This window comes from Pristiophorus japonicus, chromosome 7, assembly GCF_044704955.1.
Source record: "Pristiophorus japonicus isolate sPriJap1 chromosome 7, sPriJap1.hap1, whole genome shotgun sequence".
NCBI lineage: Eukaryota > Metazoa > Chordata > Chondrichthyes > Pristiophoridae > Pristiophorus > Pristiophorus japonicus.
In genome coordinates this window covers 2,544,653-2,561,499 of record NC_091983.1, presented here as the reverse complement: position 1 = coordinate 2,561,499, position 16,847 = coordinate 2,544,653, and the positions used below count along the sequence as shown (strand labels likewise).

General features: G+C 44.7%; 1 protein-coding gene across 4 annotated transcripts in view; it reads left to right on the top strand.

The window, feature by feature from the left end:
• sipa1l2 (signal induced proliferation associated 1 like 2) overlaps window positions 1–16,847 on the top strand; it is a 541,912-nt gene that overhangs the window by 387,572 nt on the left and 137,493 nt on the right. For all 4 annotated transcript variants that reach the window (XM_070884682.1, XM_070884684.1, XM_070884683.1 and 1 more), the window contains exon 9: window positions 1,734–2,008. In XM_070884682.1, the coding sequence (XP_070740783.1) occupies window positions 1,734–2,008 (275 nt within the window). The remainder of the gene's footprint in view (window positions 1–1,733; window positions 2,009–16,847) is intronic.

Genomic DNA, 16,847 nt, shown 5'->3' with positions numbered 1-16,847 from the left:
AGGGGTGATCACGTTAAATTGGATGGTACAGGTACTGAACAAGGGGATATCTGGGCTGGCTGGCTTGGGGCTGGGAGTGCGACAGAGTGATCATGGTGGGGGGGGAGAGCGGTGGGGTGGATCGCGGGGTCAAGCCAGCGATTGTGGGAGTCCGCAGCGAGGAACGACTTCAATTTGTTCATGTCGGAGTTCTGCACATGCGCCACCCGGTGGCCAGGAATGGTTCTGGACGAGGGGTGGTTCTGGATAAGTGAGTTCTGGATAAGGGAGGTTCAACCTGTACAACCATGTTTGCTTTGTTTATTAGCTGAGAGAAAAAAAAACAATATTTTACCCTCGTTTAAGGCAACTGCAAATGAGAGCTTGTAAGTTGCTGTAGAAAAATTCCAAATAGCCAGAATAATTATAGAAACTTCCCTACTTCTCTGGATTTAAAAAAAACAAGTGATTGGCTGATGCAGTGGTGTCAATAATGAGCTGGAAGTAGGGTGGGACTGAGTGGAGGATAATTACATACAAATGATGAACATAAAATCAATCCCAGTCACTGACAGCAGTGAGGTCTCCAGGTGTGATGGACGGGGGAACTACCCAATCACCTCCATTGTGGCCGGGAATAGTGGTGTGACTATAGGCAGCCAAGAAACCCCATCGCCTGTTGGTTTTGATACAAGGATTGATTTTAGACATTAAGGAGAAACCGCTTGGTATTCCAACAACTCATTGGAGAAACTCTGCACTTGTTCCTTGGAAAACAAACTAAATTCCAAGATCACCTTGCTGATTAGTTCTGACCTCCTCCCTTACCTGTGTCTGGTTGTGAAGGTTGTCACTCAATCTCCATTGCAATTATTTCTGTAGGATTGTGATGGTTCTAACTGGAGGATTTTCACAACACAAGTGCAGGGTTGCCAATACTCCCGGATTGTCCTGAGGTCTCCAAGCAATCTTGGAGAAAAATCACACGGACGTTTTCTTTTATTTTGTTCTGGCCCGATGCAGTGTCACAACGCATCATGTGCTGGATAGAGCGGTTTCTGGAGCTCGAAGATTGTGGGTATTGTTTCCACCATTATTGACTGACTTATGGGGGAAGGGCAGTCGGAGGCAGGATACCATGTGATGAAACCTCCCGTAATATGATCCAATCAGAGTTGGCAACCCTAGATGTGGGAGAGCAACAGATAAATTAAACTCCAAGTGTCAGAGGTTTTGAAAATGTGGCCTATAGTCGCTTACATTTGAAAATGCCAAACAATAGGTCTCGGAGAAGACCTGTGTAAATCTGCCATTCTCAATCCAAATCAACGTCCTTACTGATTCCCTCTGAGGAAGATGTCGGGACAGCTGTTTGTTATTTTGAATGGTACGAATGTACTTGCCTGTCAATCAAATGGAAATTTGAGAGAGCGCAGTTGGTAGACAGAAAGTTGCTTTGCCGTGTACATAGGATTACACAGGATATACGACACAAACCATTCCAGCATTTATGCTCCACTTGAGTGGTTGCACATAATTGCAAGGTATAGGACAGTTTTAGGACAGTCACATTACAGGCCATTTCTGAATGACAAAGATGATCACATTCCACCCTTCTAAGGAAGGTGTATATTTTCGTCAACAGCTTTGAAGATAGCAAATAAACTCTGGTGAATTGACTCGAGTTATCTCCTTTGTATATGTAAAAGGATTAGAGGGGACTATTATTTAACAATGTGATTCATTTTATCCAGTTAGTGACCAGGGGCTGCGAAACAACAGAAATGACACTGAGAAGGAATGGTCTTGGACAGCTAGGATTCCACGTTAACTTTGAAGGTATCGTGGCAGATGTTGAACCATTTGGCTTTGCATGGAAAGCTGGCCTGAGGCAAGGGAGTCGTCTAGTTGAGATCTGCAAAGTAGCTGTGGCGACCTTGACACACGAGCAGATGATTGACCTTTTACGGACATCCGTGACAGTAAAAGTGGTGATTATTCAGCCACACGAAGATGGATCACCCAGAAGGTAAAGAACTTGGTCCTTTTGTGACATGTTGTGTAATGATTCATGGTGTATGTCTTTTGACAGGTGCTTTAAAAGGATTTAGTCATGAGCTGAAGTGTTGAGTATCTTTATCCTGCTCATAAACTACAGCAAGGTGCAGTGATGTCATTGTCTCCTGGTAACAATACATTTAATCCTGGTTTTAATAAAACGTAACATTGAAAGATAGTGACCAACTAAAACTGTGAAATGCTCCCTGCTGCGGCAGTGCACATTACCCATGACCGGCATATTTATTTTAAAAGTAGGCTGTTGCTGGGATTGAGCCTGCCTTAAAATGACCATGGCAATAACACCCCTGCGTTTAAACGGCAACAACTGGAAGGGAAGCAATGCACACTTTTTGTGTTCAAGGTCCTTGTGGATCTCAATTACTGTGTTCTGGCTTTGATGGAACTGGCTGGTAGGGTGTTAAAATTGTCACCGATTAGTTCACAGTTGAATGTATGACAGCATGGCACAGTTTCTCCTGTATGAGCCAGTAAAATAAATAAAGCCCGCTATCACCTCCAGCCGAATCAAATGATAAATAAGCAAGAACTCCGAGGTCACGGAGCAATAGGACGCCTGGCTAACTTCTCAGAACGCGGAACCAAACACTGAATGGGAGAAATGTTCATTCCTAGTTTACACACAATCTGTGTTGTGAGGCTGCAGAGTTTTGGCAGAGGGTGGGAGGTTATATTGTTGAACTTGCTGGAGGTCGGGGTCTCTAGTGAAATTTCAGCACCTAGGTCTTATAATGCATTATTTTTCAGGCTGTTAATTTCCTGTTGTACTAAGCTGTAATTTGTGGATTTTAACACTATTTTAGTTTCCCCCACCCCCCCAGCCCCCAAACTTGGGAACAATAAAGCTCGTGTAGAACCGAACTTGCCCTGCTTTAATAAGATCAGCATCAAGGTAACATGTAAGCCAATCAATCGCCAGTCTTTGAGGGGGGGGCCTGATTATTATTGTGCAAGGGTCTTAATTCATGAAATCTTACTATTTTGGTGGGTCCAGCTCTGGGTGGCTGGTTTAACTGCCTGTGCTGGTTTGTGATTTCAGATTTGCCAGGGCTGCAAGCTGTGACTACAGGTGCATGACATAATTCCCCTCCTTGATTGCTCATGAGTCAGTATAATTTGGAGTAATTCCCTCTTAACTAGCTCAGCGTTTTTTTTTAAACTGCCATCTGCTTCAAAAACCTGGTTAATTCATTTGAATTCTATGAGCTTCAGCAAAGTGGGTGATGAAAAGTAGATTTAAGCTTTTTGAAATGCTCACTAATGTGCCATTCAGTTAGCATACATTTGTAATATTACTCAACCTTTGTTGTCGCCCAAATTAAAATGCTCTGTGCATGGCAGTATTCGTCTTCCTGTTCGAAAGAAAATGCTCCCATGCACAATTTGCCACTCAGAAAGGCACTGAAGAACAAGAGAGCCTTTAGCAGAATGCAAGCTGCTTACTGCTGCAAATAATTTCTTAGATTATTAGAATAAATCTGGTTCTCTAATTGAAATGACAGAGGAGCAGGGAAGATAAACAAACAGTCAAAAGGTGTCCCACACCTGTACAAGCACCCAACTTCTTTAAATAGTGTGTGCATCCCACTATGCAGTTACATCTCTATTACATGCACATTTGATGTCCATGCTGCAGTTTCCTGGCTCCCTCTCAATATCCAAGTATATCTGTGTACTCGTGACGAGACCAGCTAGAAGTAGTATTTCGGGACAAAAAAAGGAAGGTTAATGGGGACGGGAAGCTCATGCCATACACCAGACTTTCAATATGTTATAGATATAGTGGGTAGATACAATACAAAGTACCAGGTCTATTCAACACGATATCTAGTTACTCGGGCTGGAGAAGGTTTGAAAGTGGTGCACCCCAGGGGTCAGTGCTGGATCACGCTGCTCTGTTCGCTGTATGTAGATGATTTGCACTAGGGTATTTGGTACAAAGATTTCAACAAAATATAGACAGGTTGGTGGAATGGGCAGTCAGGTGGCAGATGCAATTTAATGAGGATACGTGTAAGGTAATAGATTTTGGGAGAAAAAAGACAAGTACACTCAATGGAAAGAAACTAGGGGTATGTATGAACATACAGACCTGGGAGTGCAAGTATTTCATTCCCTGAAAGTGTGAGTGCAGGTTGATAAAACCATAAAAAAGACCACCTATGCTGTGGGTTTTCTAAATAGGGTCATAGAGTACAAGAGTGAAGTCGTGGTGATTTTGTACAAAACATTGGCTAGACCACAGAGTACTGTGCAGTTTTGGGCATTACAGAAAGGACATTAAAGTCACCAAAAACGCACATCTTATATTCACCAGAATGATGCAAGGGATGGGAAACTCTCTCTGTGCCGGCTCTTTCAAATTGCAATCCAGTTAGTCCCACTCCCTTGCTCAATCCCCAAATCCCTGTAACTTTTCTCCTTCAAGTATTTATCCAATTCCCTTTTGAAGGCTACTATTGAATCTGTATCCACCACCCTATCAGGCCGTGCATTCCAGACCTTAAACCCATTGCGTAAAAAGGTTTTTCCCCACGTCGCCTCTCGTTCTTTTGCCAATCACCTTAAAGCTGTGCCCTCCACCACTGGAAACAACTTCTCTTTATTTACTCTATCGAAACCCTCCATGATTTTAAACAGCTCCAGCTTTTCCTATCTATCCATATAACTGTAATCCCTCATACCTGGAACCATTTTAGTAAATCTCTTCTGTACCCTCTCCAAAGCCTTCATGTCCTTCCTAAAGTGTGGTCCCCAGAATTGGGCATAATACTCCAGCTGGAGCCAAACTAGTGTTTCATATAGGTTTACCAGAACTTCCTTTTGTACTCTATGTATAAAGCCCAGGATCCCATACGCTTTATTAACTGCTTTGTTAACCTGCCCTGCCCTGCCACCTTCAAAGATTTGTGTACAAGCACCCCCAGATCTCTCTCTCTCTCTCTCTCTCTCGCACCCCCTTTAAAATGAATAGGTTTTTACAATTCTCAAGTTTTGCTAGTGACTGGGGAAAGGCTGTTTGCTCAGATTGGAGAGCCAGTGATGAGGGACTATCAATTTCAAATTGTCATTGAGAGTAGAGAGAGAGGTTAGCAGAATTTTTCTTCACACAAGAAGCTTGTTGAAGCACAGAGTGCTTTGCCACAGGAAGTTGTTGATGCAGCCACTGCTTTTTTTATAAGAGAGAATGCTCTGGGGCAAGAATACAAGGCTATGGGGAGAGCACAGAGCAATGAGATTAGTTTTGGATTACTCTCGTGAAGAGCTAGCATCGATATGAAGGGCTGAATGGCCTCCTTTCATACTATAAACTTTTATGATGTCCTGAACTACAGAACTTCACTCCAATGTCCATGAGCTGACAATGTTGTTGAGTTGTCAGAGTAAGTTTTCTTTCCCATCTGGGACTGTAGGGTTTTGTCTTAGTGTGGGAGTTTTATATCTTAAAATGGCTAAACCCACAATAAAATAGCAAACAGCTGGTTTTTTTCTATAACATGGGTTGTTGTTTCCAATTTTGTCTGTAACTTGCCCGCAGAACAGTGATAAATGCATAGTGTGTGGAACTTTGACAGCTGTGTTATGAAATCCAGACGTGGGTATTAGGAAACCAAGGAGGCAAGCAAGGTTATTAGAAATGATAGAAACATAAAAATTTACAGCGCAGAAGGAGGCCATTCCGGCCCATCGTGTCCGCGCCGGCCGACAAAGAGCCGCACGGCCCTCGGTCAGCAGCCCTAAAGGTTACATCTAAACCTATGAACAATGACGGAGAGGCAAAGAGCACCCAGCCCAACCAGTCCACCTCACCACAACTGTGACACCCCTTATACTGAAACATTCTACACTCCACCCCAACCGGAGCCATGTGATCTCCTGGGAGAGGCAAAAACCAGATTAAAAACCCAGGCCAATTTAGGGAGAAAAAATCTGGGAAAATTCCTCTCTGACCCATCCAGGCGATGGAAACTAGCCCAGGAGATCCGTATTCTATTCCCTGTAGTACTTACCATTATATCTGCTCCGTCCAACAAAAGGTCATCCAGTCTAATCCCAATTACCAGCTCTAGGTGTGCTTAAGTATTCCAACAACATGAGGTCATTACTTGCAGAGGTATCCATTGAGAGTTCTACAGGCTCCAGTCACATTATCTGTGTGATTAATTAAAAATGAGCTCTTTCTAACTTGAATGTTGTGAGGTGTTGGTACTGCCTGAAAATGGTAAGTTGATAAGGAGCTGCCTATTGCTAGTATGATTCCAGCATTCTGAGTATTCTTTATCCAGAGAACGGAGGCTAAAGCTGATCAAAAATGTTACTTTAATTTAAAATTGTATTGTAGTAATCTTAAGGCAGACAAAAAGATTGTGCAAAAACATGTTTGCTGCTAGATTTTTTTTTAAATCCGCTGTTGTTGTCAAGGCAACATAGTTGGCACCAGGGATTGAAAGAGAAGGTGGAATGTGACCAGCAGCCCCTGAATTATTGTATCCCTATTTTTCCTGAAACCTGTTGCCTGGATCCTTTGCCCATTGCTGAGAGCACGTCGTGACTGAGTATCGTGGCTGGACTAGCATTTCTGCATCGTTTTTCACACCTGCGTCATCTGTTTATATCGGGGTTGGAGTTCAGTCAGTAAATGGGGAGGGGCGGGGGAACAAGAGGTTCTCATACCTGACCCATCATGATTTTCTCCAGATGAATAGCCCCTCCATCTCCTTTTCAGGCTGTGCCCTCCTCACCTGCACCGACTCCATCAACCCTCCATCCTCCTGGCCTGTCTCACCCACATGTGCCCCAGCACCTCCAACACCATCCCCTCATTCATCAACTTGCGCACATCGGACTTCCGAAAAGGTTAAGTGTAGAAATGGCAGTAAAGGAAAACCCAAGGCACGTGGAGAGAAAAATGGCGTGAGTGAGTGTGATGCATACAGAGAGAGTGAGACCGGAACACAGGCAGTCGGGAGGGACACAAATAGAATTCGAAGAAGCATAGCAACTGCGAGTATACGCTAAAAGTGGTGGCAGTCTTAGAAACGGTAAGGGGAAAGGAGGGCAGTGTTGGTTTTGAGGAGGATGTTAAAGCACCCAAAGTAATCAAGGCCATATAACTTTTTATTTCCATGATCTTTGGCATGATTTAATTTTTAAATAGAATCTCTATTCTGAGGGTTTTTTGTCTTCAGTGAGTGTCCTTGCTTTAGTGTCTCTCGTGAATATCAATTAAGTTGCATCTTCCTTGTTAGTTACATTGTTCTGTTTTCCACTAATTGGCGATTTTCCACTTTCATTTTTGGTAAAACCTGTCTTTCCCATCCAAACATGTTCGGTCTAATTACATCACAACAAAGAATTCAGCCAAGTATTTTAGCCTCGTTTTAGCTTGGCGGTGGTTCTTTTAATTCTGTCACTATATACAAGACGAAAAGGTAGCTGTACGCTCAATTTATGTCCTCACCTAATTCAACACACATTTTGCAAGAATAACCTTTCAGTTCTCTCTAGGTTATTGTCTTGAAAGAGGAGCCAAGCTATATAATTCAAATACAAACTACTGTCTCACCCCGTCTGCTCTCTCAGGTGGACATAAAAGATCGCATGACACTACTTCGAAGAAGAGCCAGGGCGTAGTCCCCGACGACGTTCCCTCTAAGCTATGCAGCCGCGCATCTCTGCCGGTTTCACGCAGCCCAGGACAGCTTTTCCAATAGTAAAATTTGCGTATACACGAAACTGTGGATGGCCTTAAAGGGGCCATCCACCCCCAAAAAATTAGGGGGAAACATTGCTCCCCGGTGTCCTGGCCAATCTTTATCCCTCAATTAACATCACTAAAACAGCTTATCTGATCATTTGCACATCGCTGTTTGTGGGAGCTTGCTGTGCGCAAATTGGCTGCTGCATTTCCCACATTACAACAGTGCCTAAACTTCAAAAGTACTTCATTGGTTATAAAGCCTTTTTGGATGTCCTGCGGTTGAGAAAGACGCTATATAAATGCACGTTTTTTTTTAGCTGCTACTTCAAACCCACGAATATAATTTTCGAGAAGTATTCATTGCTCAGGACTGTATAAACTGGAGAGTCTGTCTGAAGCAGCCAAGTAGCTCCCTTGGTTAGTAAGAATATAAGAAGCAAGTAACTAGATGTATATTATGGCAAAATACTGCGGATGCTGCAAATCTAAACTCTAAACAGAAAATGCTGGAAATGTTCAGCCGGTCAGACAGCATCTGTGGAGAGTTAACGTTTCAGGTCTGTGACCTTTTGTCAGAACTCGCAAATGTTACCAGGTTTTAAGCAAGTACAGAGGCGAGGAAAGAACGAAAGGGAAGGTCTGTGATAGGGTAGAAGGCAGGAGAGATTAAATGAACGGCAGAATCATTATCAGCACCTACTGTCTGGAAAAAATGAGTGGTGGTTATGACCTGAAATTGTTGAACTCTATGATGAGTCCGGAAGGCTGTAAAGTGCCTAATTGAAAGATGAAGTGCTGTTTCACGAGCATTACGTTGAGCTTCATTGCAACAATGTAGTCAGAGTGGGAGGGAGAATTAAATGGCAAGCAACCAGGAGCTCGGGGTCACACTTGCAGACTGAACGGAGGTGTTCAGCAAAGCGATCATCCAATCAGGAATATTCCCTCTGCGACACCTCGGTGCTTATCCTTCCAATTGTAAATCGTTATGCCTGCTTTTCTCATTTGTTTTCCCATGTCAACTCATACCATCACGGATTGTTGATTAACCAATTGAATCACTCAAAATACTTTTTCAAATAATTAGCCATCACCATTTTCTTATTAACTGAGATTTAGAATGTCCAAAACACAATTTCTTTTAAAAATGACACATTTAAATGTAACCATGGAATTTGTTAATGCCTCCATTTTAACTCATTAGTTGAGTTTTCGGAGAGCTTTCAATCGCATCTTTTTACAGAATTTCCCATCATGCAATCAGTGCAAATATAATTAAGATTTCCTAGTTAATAAATTGCATGAATTGATCTTCTATGAGAAAATAAAACATGGTATTGAGTGTCCTTTAGATAATAGCCGTTCTGACCCAGCCGTTCTGTCCCATCAACTGAAAATACTTCTCCGAAATCGGTGACGTTCTCTGTGGGTCATTGCTGTGCTTGGGAAAGACTCAAATTAAGTGGCTGAGATTTTTTAAAAATAAATGTTCCATTGACTTCTCTCCATTTAGAACTTGTGCTTAGATTTATGGCTGTGTTTTCTTTTGCCCTTTCTGGATGTCTGTGTATGTATAGGCTGCCTACATTCTCAATGACTCAAACCTAGCACTTGAGTCAAGTCTAGGAGCACTGACTTCAGACACGATGAATTATAAACACACCAACCATCAGAGCTAAATAATCTCGTACCATAACATTTGCTGAAGGGATGTACATATAAGGGTATTAGTTAATATTGTGTGTGAACTGTTTGCCGAAACTAAGAGAAAATCCTGTCTTACCCAGCTGCATTTATTGTGAGACATTTATCCTTGGCAATGCTGTGTGCAAGATGGGATCATAGTGTCACTGGTTCCCTCTGGTTACATGGAGAATTTAAAACTCTTTCATTAGTCAACCGATACACTGGAAGGAAACAGTTGCTGTGTTCAGAAAAATCCATAATGTGAAAGGGAATGATGAGTAGTGCTGTGTACCTAGGGGGAAAGCGAAATAAACCTTGGAGCTCAATTCATTTGACATCTGTTCGTGAATGCAGGCTACAAAGTTAAATAAAGTGTTTATTCTGCCCGGTTATAGCTGTACAAGGATAATGCTTTGTTTTTCCAAGGGAAGTGCAGGGTATAGAACATCAGTCAGTGCAGTATCAAAGCAGAGTGTTTAGCTGTGGGGTAGTATTTAGTGGACTGTTTTTTGAATACTCATTCTATTTAAACTCATGAGAATCTACAGCACGGTGAGCATTTTTATTACAGTCCTGTTAAATCGGGCCGATTAACCCATTGGGGTTTGTAAATGCAAACCTTCCGTTGAGGTAAACAAGGTAACTCTCCCAGTGAGAGAGAGCGATCAGGAGACTGTTACATACACATGATTTCTGTAGATGAAGCATGGCCCTCTAGATGTGTACCTCTCCGACAAACAAAGGCCCTTTCTGCCTGTTCATCTGGACGTAAAATATTCTATAGTGCTTTTCGAAGAGGAGCTGGGGAGTTTCATAGAAACACAGAAAATAGGTGCAGGAGTAGGCCATTCGGCCCTTCGAGCCTGCACCACCATTCAATATGATTATGGCTGATCATGCAACTTCAGTACCCCTTTCCCGCTTTCTCTCCATACCCCTTGATCCCTTTAGCCATAAGGGCCACATCTAACTCCCTTTTGAATATATCTAACGAACTGGCCTAACTACTTTCTGTGGTAGAGAATTCCACAGGTTCACCACTCTCTGGGTGAAGAAGTTTCTCCTCATCTCGGTCCTAAATAGCTTATCCCTTATCCTTAGACTGTGACCCCTGGTTCTGGACTTCCCCAACATCGGGAACATTCTTCCTGCATCTAACCTGTCCAGCCCTGTCAGAATTTTATATGTTTCTATGAGATTCCCTCTCATTCTTCTAAATTCCAGTGAATATAAGCTTAGTCGATCCAGTCTTTCTTCATATGTCAGTCCTGCCATTCCGGGAATCAATCTGGTGAACCTTAGCTGCACTCCCTCAATAGCAAGAATGTCCTTCCTCTGTTGGTGTCTTGGCCAATGTTTATCCCTCAACCAACATGACCGAAAGAGATTAACTGGGCATTCATCTGATTACTGTTTGTGGGATCTTGCTGTGTGAAAATTGGCTGCCGTGTTTCCCACCAAAACAAGAATGACTACACATTAAAAGTAACTAAGTAGCTGCAAAGCATTTTGGAATATCCTGAGGATGTGGAAAGGTGTTACAGAACTCTTGCTCCTTTAAAAGTATAAAGGAGGAGTTCAGAAGATTGTTTTATCACACAAAGGGTCATTAGAATATGGAATACACTGCTGCAAGTGGTTATTGCAGCAGTCTAGACATGGTATTAAACACTTTAGGGGAAAATAATCTTTGGGGAAGGAACAAGAAAGTATGATTTAAATAATTGGCTCTGATGTGGAGCTTGTGTCATCACAGACATAAAAGGTCAAATAGCTGCCTCCTGCACTAAAATATTGATTGTGGCCAAATCATTGAATGGTCACACTGGCTGTGTGGGATGGCCACGGGCAGCACTCGCTGCACAGCTAAGGAGGCAGGAGTGGATTAAAAAATGAATAGAGGATTGGCCTCCTCTGACTGATTAAATTCATAGAGCAGTGGGCAGGAGGATATCAATAGATTAATGGGGAAGCAGGCTCCAGTAAATTACATTCGTAGAGTAGAGAGAACCTACAAATTAATAGGGCAGCAGGCAGGAATGAATTAGTACAGGTGGTCATGGGGCAAACTAATGAATAAATTAATAGAGAAGTATAGGAACCAACAAATTAACAAATAAATACAGTAGCAGGCTTGTGTGAGCTGGTGGAGAGGTGGCCACAGAGAAACTAATGAATGAATACATTAATAGCAAGGTACCAGCAAATCCACAAATAAATACAGCAGCAGGCAAGAATAAATTAATACATTGAGGGCAGTGGCCACTGGGCACACCAACAAATGAATAACAAAACCACTTAACAATCTGTCTGTGTTGCTGTTCTGTAAATTTGTGGCAAAATTAGGAGGGCAGGCAGGAGAATCGAACCATCAGGACAGTAAATGGTTATCTTACAATTGGCTAAGGGGAGAGGATAGCTTGAGTGCTGAAATATTTAAAGGTGAGACTACAGATTTAAATGTAAGACCGTTGTAGTTTAATTTTTTTGTCTACAAAACTAACTTGCTTGTTAACTTTTATTATTCTAAATTGCTAAAATATGTACCCTTGTATTACACATTCCTGCCTGTAAAGGTGCGGTAAGCAGTTATTCCTCCATCCGCTAACCCAGTGGTGGGCCATATCTGGCCGGCCAAGGCATTCTATCCGGCCCGCTGGATGGGACAGAAATAGAACGTGAGCTGAAGCTTGAGCTGCACATTAGTCTTTCATTTTCACTTCTCGTGGGTCTGAGACAGACCCGAACCTGCAGCCAGGGAACACACAGTAATACCAGTTCGGAAAAAGCGATTCTCCCAGGCCCGATCTTAAAAGGATCCTTTCTGCGACTCTGAGCCCATTAAGTTTGCTGCTCAGCCGCGCGTGAGCCATACCTTCCAGGAGCAGGAGTTGGTGAGCGCCCTGGGTGGGACTCGTGATTGGTGCCTTCGGGGAACATTGGTGCACAGCCCTCAACAGCTCACCAAAACTTGTTAATTGGCCCTCCAGCCCAAATAATTGCCCACCCCGGCCCTATTCTCACCACCCAAAGATCACACTTTGTTTTGACTCCCCATGGGACATCAGTTAGCATTATTTATTTATAAAGACCATACATTATAGTTTAAAAATGCCTGTGAGCTTATTTAGCAATAAACAGAAAAATAAGATGGTGTCAGAGCAAGGAGAAACATTTCAAAGATTTTGTTCATAAGCCACCCAGTGGCCAAATTGTACAATTACAGCGTGGCTCGTTTCCATGGGGTCAGGTTTCGGGACCCGCGCCTACAACGGCGCAGCCCCGTGAGCCGCGCCTGATTTCCGCGCTCCAAACCGCACCGATAACTTACCTCGGTATTCTCCACTCGCTCAGGTCGATCCATGCCCCCGGCGTGGCGCAGCTACAGTGAGCGCTCATGTGCAGTAGCTCCAGGCGCCCGAAACTGTGTGGGAGGGGCCCGAAGCATGCGGCCCCTGGCCGAATGGGTTCACTGAGGCGGCAAAGATCGGACTGCACCTCCCTCCTCCAGCTCCTGCTGTGGCCTCCGGCTTTCCCCCCCCGCCCACCCAGCTCCCGCTCTGCACCGGCTCCCCCCGACCCCCACCCCTTTAGGTTCGGTCTGCTCCCTCTTCCTTCGGCAGAGCCCGCCTGCCTGGCATCTTGCTAGGGGCGGGCCCTGCCTAAAGTCTCCAGCCCGGCTTCTTCACGTCGGCTGGGCCCATTCAGCCTCCCCTCCCCTCCCTCTCCTCCCCCCTCTCCTCCCCCCTCTCCTCCCCCCCTCTCCTCCCCCCCTCTCCTCCCCCCCTCTCCTCCCCCCCTCTCCTCCCCCCCTCTCCTCCCCCCCTCTCCTCCCCCCTCTCCTCCCCCCTCCCCTCCCCCCTCCCCTCCCCCCTCTCCTCCCCCCTCCCCTCCCCTCCCCCCATCCATCTTTCTGCCCCCTCTCTCTTCCGCCCCCCCTCTCTCTTCCGCCCCCCCCTCTCTCTTCCGCCCCCCCCTCTCTCTTCCGCCCCCCTCTCTCTCTTCCGCCCCCCTCTCTCTCTTCCGCCCCCCTCTCTCTCTTCCGCCCCCCTCTCTCTCTTCCGCCCCCCTCTCTCTCTTCCGCCCCCCTCTCTCTCTTCCGCCCCCCTCTCTCTCTTCCGCCCCCCTCTCTCTCTTCCGCCCCCCTCTCTCTCTTCCGCCCCCCTCTCTCTCTTCCGCCCCCCTCTCTCTCTTCCGCCCCCCTCTCTCTCTTCCGCCCCCCTCTCTCTCTTCCGCCCCCCTCTCTCTCTTCCGCCCCCCTCTCTCTCTTCCGCCCCCCTCTCCTCTCTCTTCCCTCCCTCTCCTTTCCCCCCCTCCCGTCGCTGTCAAAAACACACTGACACTGACAGAGAGAGAGACACACTGGGGGGCCCTGTCCCAGCATGCTGTTGGACGGCTCCCGGTGCTGCAGTCAGTGAGTAGAACCGTAATTTTTTATTTATTGAATTTTAAATCTTAATTTTTAATTTTTTTGATTAATTTATTGGTTGATTTATTGATGTATTGATTTTTGATGATGGCTCTTTGTAAAACTGAAGTGTTTAATGTTTGTAAACTTCCCTTTAAACTCCCCCCCCCCCCCATTCCCTACGCCTGATTTGTTCCCTACGCCTGATTTCTAAGTGTAGGCAAGCTTTTTCTGAGCGTACATAAGTCTATACTTACCCCATTCTAAGTTAGTTTGGAGTAAGTTTTCGCTGCCTAAACTTTCAAAATGGGCGTAAGTGGCCGGACACGCCCCCTTTTGGAAAAAAAATCTGTTCCAAAGTGAAACTGTTCTCACTGACTAGAACTGGAGCAAACTAAATGCCGAGAATTGCAATTTCTAAGATACCCCATTCTAAACCAGTTGCTCCAAAAAAAATAAGAGCAACTCGGGCTGAAACTTGACCCCCATAAGTTTACATTATTAAGTGACAACAGGAAGTAATGTTTTGTGGACAAAAAGTCATTTTGATTTGTTCTTGTGATGTTGGTGAATCTGGCAAGGCCACATTTATTACCCATTCCTCATTATCTTGAGAAGGGGACTGGCCACCTTCTTGAACCACTCAGTCCTGGTGATGATGGGGATAGGTGAAGAATTCGAAGATAACCACCCAGTAAGAATGAAGAAATGGTGATCTACGTCTAAGTCAGGATGGTGTTTGGGTTGGAGGAGAACTTGGAGGTAATGGTATAACCACAATCTTCCTGCTTTTGTCCTTGGTGGTGAAGGCAATGAGATGATAATCTAACCTTGGTGGGTAGCTGCAGTGCATCCTGTTGTTTGGGTATACTGCAACCACAGTGCAATAGTGTTGGAGGGCGTGGATATTGAGTGCTTATGGTAGGGATGCCGATCCAGCAGATTCCTCTGTCCCAGACGGCATTGAGCTACTTGAGCGTTGCTGCTGCTACACCCAACCAGCTGGGCACCAGTCACACGCCCGATTTGAGCCTCATGGATGATGGAGAGGCTTTGAGGGGTCAGTCGGTGATCCTCTCATCGCAGAATGCACAGCCTCTGCCCAGCTCTTGCAGCTCCGATCTTGATATGGCTGGTCTAGTTGATGTTTGGTTTCATAATTCAACCTTTGAATTAAAAAAAAGTCAAATCAGAATGAGGAAAGGGCATGAATCCATAACTGGGGGAAAAACGGTAATGGAAGTAATGTTTTGAAGTGCACAAAGAGGCAAACCTTTTAGTAAGATTTCGATTGCTGCCTTTTTATTAAGTTATGCCATGTAAGTTATCTGCACACGATTCATTGTTTCATCTATTATAGGAGGTTCTGTCATGAGTTTGTGGCCACAGTGGAAGCAAAATGTGCCCCAAGGACCTGCTCACCAAGCTTTCTAACACGAATGAGCAGGATGCCCTTGTGTGCATTGAGTTTGACTCACTTAGAAAAGAAGTGCCGTGGCTCATAAGATGATCTTGTATTGGTCAGGCAGGACTTGATCGGTCACATTTACTTAATTTCAAATAACCATCTTTGTGAATTTAAAAAAAATGATTGTAAGGTTTCATATTGTGCTGAGTCCCAGTGTATGTGTGTGACTTCCTGCTCCTCCACCCTCCCCATTAGCCGGACCTCCGATAGAAGTCATCATCATTATCATAGGCTGTCCCGCGAAACGAGGATGACTTGCTTCCACGCCAAAATAAAGGATGAGTTCACGGGTGTTTCGAATGAAGAACATAAACATAAGAATTAGGAACAGGAGTAGGCCATCTAGCCCCTCGAGCCTGCTCCGCCATTCAACAAGATCATGGCTGATCTGGCCGTGGACTTGGCTCCACTTGCCCGCCCGCTCCCCATAACCCTTAATTCCCTTATTAGTTAAAAATCTATCTATCTGTGATTTGAATACATTCAATGAGCTAGCCTCAACTGCTTCCACAGATTCACAACCCTCTGGGAGAAGAAATTCCTTCTCAACTCGGTTTTAAATTGGCTCCCCCGTATTTTGAGGCTGTGCCCCCTAGTTCTAGTCTCCCCGACCAGTGGAAACAACACCTCTGCCTCTATCTTGTCTATCCCTTTCATTATTTTAAATGTTTCTATAACATCACCTCTCATCCTTCTGAACTCCAACGAGTAAAGACCCAGTCTACTCAATCTATCATCATAAGGTAACCCCCTCATCTCCAGAATCAACCTAGTGAATCGTCTCTACCCCCTCCAAAGCTAGTATATCCTTCCTTAAGTAAGGCGACCAAAACTGCACGCAGTACTCCAGGTGCGGCCTCATCAATACCCTATACAGTTGCAGAAGGACCTCCCTGCTTTTGTACTCCATCCCTCTCGCAATGAAGGCCAACATTCCATTCGCCTTCCTGATTACCTGCTGCACCTGCAAACTAACTTTTTGGGATTCATGCTTCATGCACAAGGACCCCCAGGTCCCTCTGCACCGCAGCATGTTGTAATTTCTCCCCATTCAAATAGTATTCCCTTTTTTTGTTTTTTTCCCCAAGGTGGATGACCTCACACTTTCCGACATTGTATTCCATCTGCCAAACCTTAGCCCATTCGCTTAACCTATCTAAATCTCTTTGCAGCCTCTCTGTGTCCTGTACACAACCTGCCTTCCCACTAATCTTTGTGTCATCTGCAAATTTTGTTACACTACACTCTGTCCCCTCTTCCAGGTCATCTATGTATATTGTAAACAGTTGGGTCCCAGCACCGATCCCTGTGGCACACCACTAACCACCGATTTCCAACCCGAAAAGGACCCATTTATCCCGACTCTCTGCTTTCTGTTAGCCAGCCAATTCTCTATCCATGCTAATACATTTCCACTGACCCCGCGTACCTTCATCTTCTGCAGTAACCTTTTGTGTGGCACCTTATCGAATGCCTTTTGAAAATCTAAAAACACCACATCCATCGGTACACCTCTATCCACCATG